A 10,213-nucleotide genomic window follows, 5' to 3' on the forward strand; every position below is an offset into this window, starting at 1 on the left:
AATGGCGGGAGCCGTCACGGCCGCGCTCGGTCACGCCAGGAGGAGCCGCGATGGCAGCGGCGCGGCGATTGGGCGGCCCTGACGTCAGCGGCACGCGGGTGGCGGGGCGCCGGGCCGCGATTGGGCGGCGGCGGGCGGGCGGGGCGCCGGGATCACGCGGGGCGGGGGCGGGCGCGGGGGCGGGGCCGCGGCGCGGCCGGGGCCGAGCTTTGAATAGGGAAGTTTTTTGCGGGGGGCTCCGCTCGCAGAGTCCGCGCCGTGTTTGCAAATATTGGGGCCGCTCCTGCGCCAGGTCCGCCGCCGCCGCCGCCGCCGCCGCCGGCCGCGGGAGGGGGGGAACAAGCCGCGCGCCCGCCCGCCCCGGGAGACGTCCTGCCCTGCTGTGCGATTAAACTTTGCATGAAACTTTGGGTGTTTTTTCCTCCCCGAGCTCCTCAAGGAATTAATATATATATATATATATATACAATTTTTTTTTTCCGTCTCTGGAGGAAGGGGGGGGGGGCTTGGAAACTGAGAGCAGAGATTGACACCCCCCCGCACACACCCCGCAACCCCTGCACATAAAGGAGGCATCTGTATTTTTGGTAACCAGCACTGACTTTTGTTGTTGCAACTTGAGACATGGATGTTCTCCCAATGTGCAGCATCTTCCAGGAACTCCAGATTGTGCACGACACGGGTTACTTCTCAGCCTTGCCGTCCCTGGAGGAATATTGGCAACAGGTAAACGAGGATGTCGATGTTGTTGTTGTTGTTGTCGGGGATTTTTTTTAAGCCGTATTAAAGGATGAGCGGATTTAAGGACAAAAAAAAAAAAAAAAAGGACCAAAAAAAAAAAAAAGGCAAGCCCAAGTGTCAGCGAGGAGTTTGGGGAGAATTCAGCACAAATGTCTAGAGATGTTTTGAAGCAGGTGTTTCGGCTCTGCATAGACGGCTGTTCGGGGGGCACAGTCCCGAGGTGGATGGAAGGAGCTGCGCATCCCCGTCTCTCCCTGTTTACCGCCCGGCCCTGCCGGGGGCTGTCAGCGCCCGCGGCCCCGCTCCGCTCGCACCGAGTCCTGGCAAAACTTTTGCGCTTGTACCAGGTCCAGACTCCACAGCTGGGTCTTGTCATCCGAGCTCCCTGCCCTGGCCAAGGGCTGCTTTGCGCCCGGTGCTATGGGCTTGTGATTTTTTTGTTTTGTTGTTGTTGGCGTTTGTGTCCTTTTGTTTTGATTTTTTTTTTCCAAATTAATATTTTTTTTTTTGTTCCTGGCCAAGATGAGGAGAAAGCCCTCCAGGAGTGTCCACACACACGTCTGTTGTGTGCATGTGTATGTACATGTACAGAGCGTAGCTGTTCCCAGCGCAGTGAGCTTTGCCGAGCCCGTGAGTTGTCAGTCATATGACAGCGATCCCCTTGTGCTAATTGCCCTGGCCGGGAAGGGGGAGAACGGAGGCTGTTTCCCTTTAATGGACATATTTTCTTGCCTTTTTTTTTTTCTTTCCTTTTTTTTTGCATTTCTCTCCTTAATTTGACCGAAGCAGCGGGATGGCAGGGGCTGACAGTTCTGCGGGGCTCGGGGGACCGGGGCTGCTCAGCCCGGTGACCGGATCAGATACCTGCTGGCTTTGCAGAAGGACGAAGGAGCCTTTCCCAGAAGGTTGAAATGCAAAAGTGTTACAACCTTCACATGCCTACTAATTGTATGCAATCCCTTTTTTTTTTTCCCTCCCCCCGCTCCCCTTTCAGAGCGGCAGCTCCATAGTACGTGATTGAAATGGAGCTAAGTAGTTTCCTTCAGGCATTCGGGCTCTTGGCGAAGCGCCAGCCCTCATTCCCAGTACCCTTCAGAGGCATTTAAACTCGAAGAGAGCTTCACTCCGCTCCCCATTACTAATCTACCTAATGAGGAATTTAAATTAGCCGGGAATATGAAAGTTTAACAAGATCTTAATAATTGCTTTTTTTACTTGTTTTCACGGAAAATCAATGCACTATTGTGCTGTCTCTGTCGAAACCCTTTTTGTTTATAACGTGCACTGAAACCCAGTTCCCTAATTATAGACATATACATAAATACCGTGTGCAGCAGTGGGTTTGGGTTTGGGGGTTGTTTGGTGTTCTGGTTGGTTTGGGTTTTTTTTTTTTTCAATTTTTGCCCACACTCCGAGCCTGGCCAGAGCATGTGACCCAGTTTACTGGAGCAGTGCTAGGGGAGAGAGGAGACTGCTCCCATGGCGGCTCTGCTCATGGGCAGATGGGAAGGGGCTGTGAGGGGAATGTGTGGCATTTGGGACCAGGTTTTGCTGCCTGGAAAAGATGATCTTCCTAAAATAAGTAGAGTTTGGTATGGAAACTTGGTGTGTCCATTTTCTGTGTAAAGCTTCCATGTGGATCATTTCCTATAGTGGAAAGAATAATCCCAAAACATCAGCTTGTTGCCATAACAGTTCATGCTCTTTCTTTTTTTTTTTCCCCTCTCTGAAAATGGCTAGAAAGTCAACAGGGTGAATTGAAATTGAAAACCGCATTTTCACCCATTTAGGGTGGTTTTGATTTTTGTTTTCTTTCATTTCATGGAGTAGAGGGCAATGTTGTTGGGGGTGAAGTTGTCCATGTACTGTTGCATGTATATTTGCACAGAGTACTTTCTTGGCAGATGGTCAGGGTTTTAAAAGGAAGTCTCCTTTGGCATTGCGTGAAAGAAAGAGCGAGATGACTCATACAGTTGCACTCTTGGCCAGTAGATAAAGTTCTTGTTCATTGTGGGACTCCCAGCAGGACCTCAGAGTAATTTCCCGTTTTGTGTCCTATAGAACAGGACATTTCTATTCTGGAACTTTTTTTTTTTTTGCCCCACTCCTCTGTTGTTGAAGTTCTCCATGTTCCTCTGAACACGCATGGGAGCAGTTTGAGTTCTGTGGCGTGCATGCCAGCGCGCTTGGAAATGACATTCTTTAAAAGTCGAGTGTGCTGCGTTCTCATGCACAGGAAATGGGAGGATGTCTGCTGCTCCATTGATGTCCCCAGAATATGGGCTGGCAGCTCCGCAGCCATGCTGAAATGTGGCTTTGTTTTCTGACACAGGGTTCAGGTTTTAACTGCGTGTCTGAGCACATTGTTTTCTGTTGGGTCCTTTCAGCCTTGTGCTTGTTGTGAGGGAGATACCAAACAATTTGAAATTAGACAAGGTGCAAGAGCAAAGTGTGGTTATTTGTTGTGGTTCTCTATGGTCCTTTTCAACATCAGCCTACTGAAAACACAGATTTTATGATGAGAGTGATGATAATTTGACTGAGTCATTAGAATGCTATTTTGGAAACCAAACGCTGACTTGCACCTTCAGCTGTGTGTTTGAACTCCTGCCCAGGTCTCAAAAACTGATTTCTTTTCATCGTAGCAGTCACCTAGTTACGGCTTAAGGAGCCTTTAATTTGTTTTGAACCTAGAAACCATAAATCGAACGTATTACATTCCTGCATGCTTTTTGAAGTGTAAAATACAATTGGGTTTATTTTTAAGCAGGCTTGTGACTCTTCTCTTTTTGTCTCCCTTCTCTTTCACCTAGACATGTTTGGAGCTGGAACGGTATCTTCAGAGTGAACCTTGTTATGTTTCTGCATCTGAAATCAAATTTGATAGCCAAGAGGATCTCTGGACCAAAATTATTCTGGCACGTGAGAAAAAGGAGGAATCTGAACTGAAGAACACATGTGTCCCAAAAGAGGACAATCTTACTAGTCAGAACTTAGAGACCAACAGTTTGAATTCTGACGTGAGCAGCGAATCTTCAGACAGCTCTGAGGAGCTCTCGCCCACTACAAAGTTTACCTCTGACCCTATAAGTGATGTTTTAGCCAGTTCAGGAAACTTGAGTTCATCTGTCACTTCCACTCCCCCTTCATCTCCTGAGCTGAGCAAGGAGCCTTCTTCCCAGATATGGAATTGTACGCCGGGTGAGTTGCATTCACCGGGGAAAATTCGTACCGGTACCGCTGGAAAGACTGCAGAAAAAGGTACACCCTCCAATGGTGACACCTCGCCAGATGGCAGAAGGCGTGTTCACAGGTGTCATTTTAACGGTTGCAGGAAAGTTTACACCAAAAGTTCACATCTGAAAGCACATCAGCGCACTCATACAGGTTAGTAACCCTATGCTTATTAAGAGCTGGCAAGTACTGCAGGGAATACCCGTTGATGGTGGTGGTGTCACAGCGTTACACAATCACCGAGTGGGAGCCCAGGTTTGGAGAGATGGTGTAATAGCAGTAGAGGCTTACCAGCATGGACGACATCACTTCCTCATTCTCTTCAAAAGTCAGCTGCAGCCAGGGCAGCTGGTGGTAGATTAGTCTGTTGTCATAGCAAATGGGAGCCACTCGTCTAAGTAGGCAGTGGTTTGGAAGCTGCACCAGCATATGGTCTTCAGAAGCAAAGGTCTAAACTAAATAGGTGCTAGACTTTTCTTGATGATTATTTCTAAAGCAAAAGTGAGCTGCGACTTTATTGCTAAAAAAGGAATGTCATATCCAAAAATTGGTCAGATCACTAAATACTGTAAGAGCTTGTTTTTATGCTTCAGTCTACATCATGTCTATTTTATCAGACATCCCAAGGCCTTGATCATATTATGTATAGCTATACTACTAAGTTATTTAATGTGTGTGTGTGCCGTTGTTATCAGCAAAAAAATCTTGAAAAGCCACAGTGTGTTGTTATCCTTCTAACATATCTGCCCAGTCGGACTTAAAAATGTATGATTTACTGTATAATTTCATCCCAAAATACTGAGCAACAGCATTTTATTATTATGAAACCTGAACTAAAAGTAACAATCCTGTGCGTTATTGGGAAGGAAAGTGAGGAAGATAGACACTTCAGGGCTTTTATCAATATTTTATGGTTGAAGTAGCGTGCTGATTTGCTTGTTTGAGCATTACTATTTGACAACTCTCTATGACAGCAGTTAGATGTGTAGGGCTGTGCCTTGGCTCAGTAGTCATTGCTTAACTTGAGTAACCGGCATGATGTTCTTGGTGTACCAGTCCAAACATCTGTATGGCTGGTTGGGTTTTTTCCCCCCCAAACACTGGGAAAGAGAATTCAAGGAAAAGATTCTATTTTGGCTCATGAGCTCAGCATTTTGAGGCTTTTATGGGAAGTCTGAGCAAGCTCAGATGCTCCCATTGTCAAGCAGAAGTTAGATAAAACAGAATTATTTCAAGAGGAGAGAACAACTTCTATTGGAACTGTGGTGGTTGAACAGACATAAATAGCTGCCAGCCTCAGAAGTATTGCAGAACTGGTGTTCTGGTGCTGTCTGGCTGAGAATGTTCCTGTGAATGGAAGTGGTATTTCTTGAATGCTGAAATAGCAGTGTTCAAAGTGGTGTGCAGGCTTTTCCAAGAATAAGTGGCTCAGCAGAAAGGAGGTTGCGTGTTATGCAGATGAGTGAGTGGCAGAGGACTTTGATGCAACACAGTAGCCTAATTGCGTTTTGGAGCCTAGCTGTGCTGTCTTTAATCACCTTTATGAAGTGCATGATACCTGTAAGCCTGCCATTACTGATGAACAGGAATGGTAGAGAGCTGGATTCCTTTGTTTCTTGTGAGCCTGTTTAATCACTTTTTTTTTTGTTTATTTTTTATAAGAATGAGATTATTTGATGTGCTGTTGCAGTAAGATAGTTAAGTAGGAATCGTGGATGAATTTTGTGAGCCTTCTTTGCTTACATGTTCTGAAGCATTCAGATAGGTTAAATAAAATTGGCTGTCTTTGGGGGGTGGAAGAGGTTTACATAGAAAATGATAGCACCTGTCTTTCTTTGAATAAAGTCACGACTAACGTGTAATCTGCTTTCTTTGTAGGGGAAAAGCCTTACAGATGTTCCTGGGAAGGGTGTGAGTGGCGTTTTGCAAGAAGTGATGAATTAACCAGACACTTCAGAAAGCACACTGGTGCCAAGCCTTTTAAATGTAGTCACTGTGACAGGTATGTGACTGATATGTACCCTTTTAAATATATATTTTTAATACTCATTGGTAAACTAGTCTAGGCTGCTTTTTGCTTGTGTAGGAATTATTTGGGAAAACAACAGTGCCTGGTATTTTTAAGGAATTATTGTATATTTAGACTGGAACAAACCATCCCTTTTATTAATCATTGGGAAGGGGGTTGTAGCCCAGATCTTGCAGTTGAGTGTTGAGAAGTCCCTGGTGTTACCACCCATCTGCGGAGCTCCTGAGCGCCCACAGACACCTTGAGTATTCCTGTGTATCCTGGGAATGCCAAATCCCTCCTCCCCCAGCTGTGTTTTGGGGTAGCAGAGCGAGGGGAGGTGCCTCAGCCGGGCGTATCACATCGTGCATGCCAGCAGCCCTGGGCTAATGCGCAGCCTGACTCTTGCCTTGCAGGTGTTTTTCCAGGTCTGACCACCTGGCCCTTCACATGAAGAGACACCTCTGAATGGGTCAAGAGGTGAATCCTGCGGGCTAAGAGGCATCAAGGTTGAAGAGCCTTGAGCGGAGGGATGCGTGTTCCAGCCAAAGCATGCCATTTTGCACCCTACCCAGTTGCCTCCAGGACCTCACTTCCTTGCAGGTCTTTCGAGGGCTAATAAGTCATGTAAGAAACGGCATAGCAACCACAGTGCGTGATGTTTGGGGTTTCCTGGACTCATACACTGGTATCTAACCTTCTGAGTGGCTCCTAAGCCTTTGCCGTGAGCATGTGCACTGAGAATGTTAATGATTGGGCGACTGTATGCGATGAGGATCTCTTGATGACTGTATGCTGAGGCACATTTTTTTTCTTGTGGTTGTTTTATAACTGTAAGAGAAAAAAAATAGTCTGAATGTCTTGTATGTGAGGAATATCTCGTGAGATGGGACGACCACCAATCATTTCCAAGGGGTGGGGGGAGGGGTGTCTGCACCTTTTTAGAGGGAAAAACTGAGAGGGGAAAGGGGGGACAAAAAGAGTCAGGATGCCAGAATGGAGATGGGGGGCCTCCCTGTTCCTGTGTGAGAGGAGCTTTAGGTGTCTGGTGCAGCTATTAAACGTGCAATGTGTCAAGTAGCTTGTTTTACTTGCTACAGAGCTCATTTGTAATCCATTGTATAAGCTGTGTATTTACAAATGTAACACAACTATAACTTTTCATTATAATACAAAGGTTATTGCATGGTTCTGGGGAACTATATGCTTTTCCATTCTTTAATCAGGACTGCAGTTTTGATTCCAGTTAAGAGCAGCTAAAATACAATTGGTCTAATGTTACATAATGTATGGAACATGAATAATTTTTTCTGTTGGGTGGATAAAACCACTATTGGTTAGAAACTGATTTTTCTCATGCAGCTAATTTTTCTCTTATTTATGCCTTGAGGACTAACTTCTGGTTTTCTAGCTGTTAATGCACTGTTGACCTTAATAATGGTGCCTTATGCAAGTGACCTTCTCTTGTAGGGGGTCTTATACAGGGGTATGGGTGATGCATGCTTTATTAAGGCTCTCTTTTCACCTGGCATTGTACTGTATCAAATGTATAATATGAGGGGAAAAAAAGGTTACTTCCAGGGTCCTCCTTCACAAACACAAATATAGAGAAAAGTCATTCATGTCAGTACAGTATTTGTTTAACTTAGACAATTTGACTGTGTTACAGTATAATGCATATGCCAATTGAATACCTGACCAGTTCTGCCACCTTGAGACTTTTTTTATATTGACCTTGCACAACAACTGTGTATATACACACCCCAACTGTACTTAATATGTCAAGTTTTCATACATATTAAAGATACAGAAGTATTAAAAGATGTATTTGCTTAAAAGGCACAAGTTTCACATCTATATATCTAGCTATCTGTTGGTCATACAGAAAGAAACTATATTACTTTTTTTTTAAAAGTGGGCAGAAAAATAATTGTGTATGTATATTTGTGTGTACAGTCTGTGTATGTGTGTATATATATAGATAATATATAAATATTTTTTTTAAAAGGAAAAAAATTAGAACACATAGCTAGAAAATGCCACAGCCCATCAAAATATTCCCTCTCCCCCTTGCAATATGGTCATTAAGGAGACAAAGAAATGAAAGATACAGTTAATTAAAATCTAGCATTTTTAGAGGCTTTACCTTTAGCTTAATGGTATGCTAAAGGCTTTGTTGGCATTCAGTCCTTCTCAGACTGCTGACTGTGTTTTGTAGTTATTAGGTTGTCTGGAATAGCGTATCTGTGGCCATTTAAGAATGATATGAACCGAATATTGGCATGCTAAAAGAATATTAGCTGTGTGCAGATGAAGTACACTCGGGTTTTGGCCTTCCAGCTTACTGGAGGACCTGTGAGTGAGCTAGTCGTTGTGGTGGTTGAGCTCTAATTTTACATAGTTCAGCTAAAATAAAGACTGTTTTTTCCTAGAGTAGGAATGGTCTGTCCAAAACCAGTTTTGTTTTGTTTTGTTTTTTAAACCAGCTCACTACAGTCTGCAATGAAACATGTGACCTGTTTCTTTTTCTATTAATTATCGGTCTTGCTTACTCTGCTAATATTTTGGTATATCTTCCTGGAAATGTATGTAGATAAGTGGTTTAAAAAAAGTATATGCAAGTGATCTGGTTCTATGGAACACACAGGCTTAAATTGTTCTCATTTCATTTTTGGTTTAAGTTGCCTGAAAATGCACTTTTTTTTTCTTCCCCCAAACAAACAAAATTTTCCAGAAAATGAATTTCTATTTATGATTGGGTTTTGTTGTGTTTTTAACTCCTTGTTTGCATTGTCCTTGGCTTAGCTTTCTTATAAACCAGAAATTTAAAAAAAAAAAAAAAAGGCAAAAACAAACAAAAAACCAACCCCAAACAAACAAACAAAAAAACTTGCACTGGCTTGTCTCAATTGTGAATACCATCAGACTTGTGTGGATGGGGTGGGGCTGTGTGCCATATGTCAAATGCCTGTAATTTTCTTAATAAGCAAGTACATTTTGTTCAGGTGATAACTGAGCCTCAATCAAGCTGAAAAATAAAAAAAAATAAAACATTTTTGCTTGAAATTTAAGAAGAAAAAGTTTCTATTAGTGAAATTTCTTTTTTTGTTTTTGAAGCACCCTGTTATCTAAAGAATCTCTTTGTAAGATTTTTGTAAAAATTTTGTTTTACAAGATTTTATTTGAAATTGTTTTTTGCAAGATTGTTATATTTCTGTATGAATGTATTTTTTATTGGAATAACATAAAAAGAAATTCTTATCAGCATCACGTGTCTGGCTTCATCTTTCTCCTCTCTAAGTCCTACACATCAAATGATGTCAAGTGCTATGTTGCTGCTTTGTCTTTGACTCACACCTGGTTGCAGGTAGAAACACCTTTGGGTCAGGCCACTTTGTGGAAGACAAACCCTGTTGGGAAAATAATTTTGGCAGTAGAAGCTAAAAGTTCTTCCATATCTGAGAAGCTGTTCTTGACTCATCGTTTGTTTCAGCGGAATAAATAGTTAATGTGATTGTTACTGCAAGACTGCACCTTCATCTCAAATCGTTTGTTCTGGAGAGGTGAGTGCACATGGGCAAGTTCTGCATGTGGGAAAGGAGGTTCAGTGGGCATTTAAAAGGAAGGAAAAAGCGATGAAGGTGATGGCTGGGCTGGAGGCACCTGTCCTTAGCTTTTACTGCGGAGTGTGGGCCTTTGAGCTGGTCCATGGGGAAGCAAACCTGAAACCATGAAGGTGCAGCTGTGGAAAGGAATGTAGGGAAGGAACTGCACGAGCTCTGCCTGGCCTAGACAAACACATCTGAGACAGCTGTAGGGCTGACTTGACCCATGTACTGGTGGTGACCTTCAACCAGCCAAGCACAAGCCTCTCTGAACCACATTTTTTCAGAGCAGTGGCTCCTCAAAGCATGTCTGGCATGTGTGCTAGCTCGGGACGCGTACAGAACTTGTTTAATGTTGCCTTGTGGCTCCTGCTTCGCTCCTGCTGGCAGAAATGGCAAAGTTGTATGCTGAGAAACTGGTTTTTAACATGTGAATTCAGTTCACAGTAACTGAACATTTCATGGGTTTTCATGTAGAAATGCTCTAAAATGATGCATAAAAGAACTGAAGCACTAAATACAGTGTGGAGGAGGGACCCTTGCCGCCTTCCCCCATTAGCCCTGTAGTAGACGAGTAAATAGACAGTATGCCTCCATGAGGCATGGTAGAAATGGCAATTTAAGC

General features: G+C 43.7%; 1 protein-coding gene across 2 annotated transcripts; it reads left to right on the forward strand.

Annotated features, from left to right (window-relative positions):
- Positions 1–253: 253 nt before the first annotated feature.
- Positions 254–9,250, forward strand: KLF6 (Kruppel like factor 6). Of its 2 annotated transcripts, none has more exons than XM_032704517.1 (4): positions 254–726; positions 3,555–4,128; positions 5,854–5,977; positions 6,400–9,250. In XM_032704517.1, exons 1-4 carry the CDS (start codon positions 625–627, stop codon positions 6,449–6,451), a joined length of 852 nt encoding a protein of 283 aa, XP_032560408.1. In that variant the 5' UTR covers positions 254–624; the 3' UTR covers positions 6,452–9,250. The 2 variants fall into 2 exon arrangements, with proteins under 2 accessions (XP_032560408.1, XP_032560400.1); XM_032704509.1 differs by lacking the exon at positions 254–726 and adding an exon at positions 1,249–1,371.
- The last annotated feature ends 963 nt before the right edge of the window (positions 9,251–10,213 follow it).

This window comes from Chiroxiphia lanceolata, chromosome 1 (assembly GCF_009829145.1).
Source record: "Chiroxiphia lanceolata isolate bChiLan1 chromosome 1, bChiLan1.pri, whole genome shotgun sequence".
NCBI lineage: Eukaryota > Metazoa > Chordata > Aves > Passeriformes > Pipridae > Chiroxiphia > Chiroxiphia lanceolata.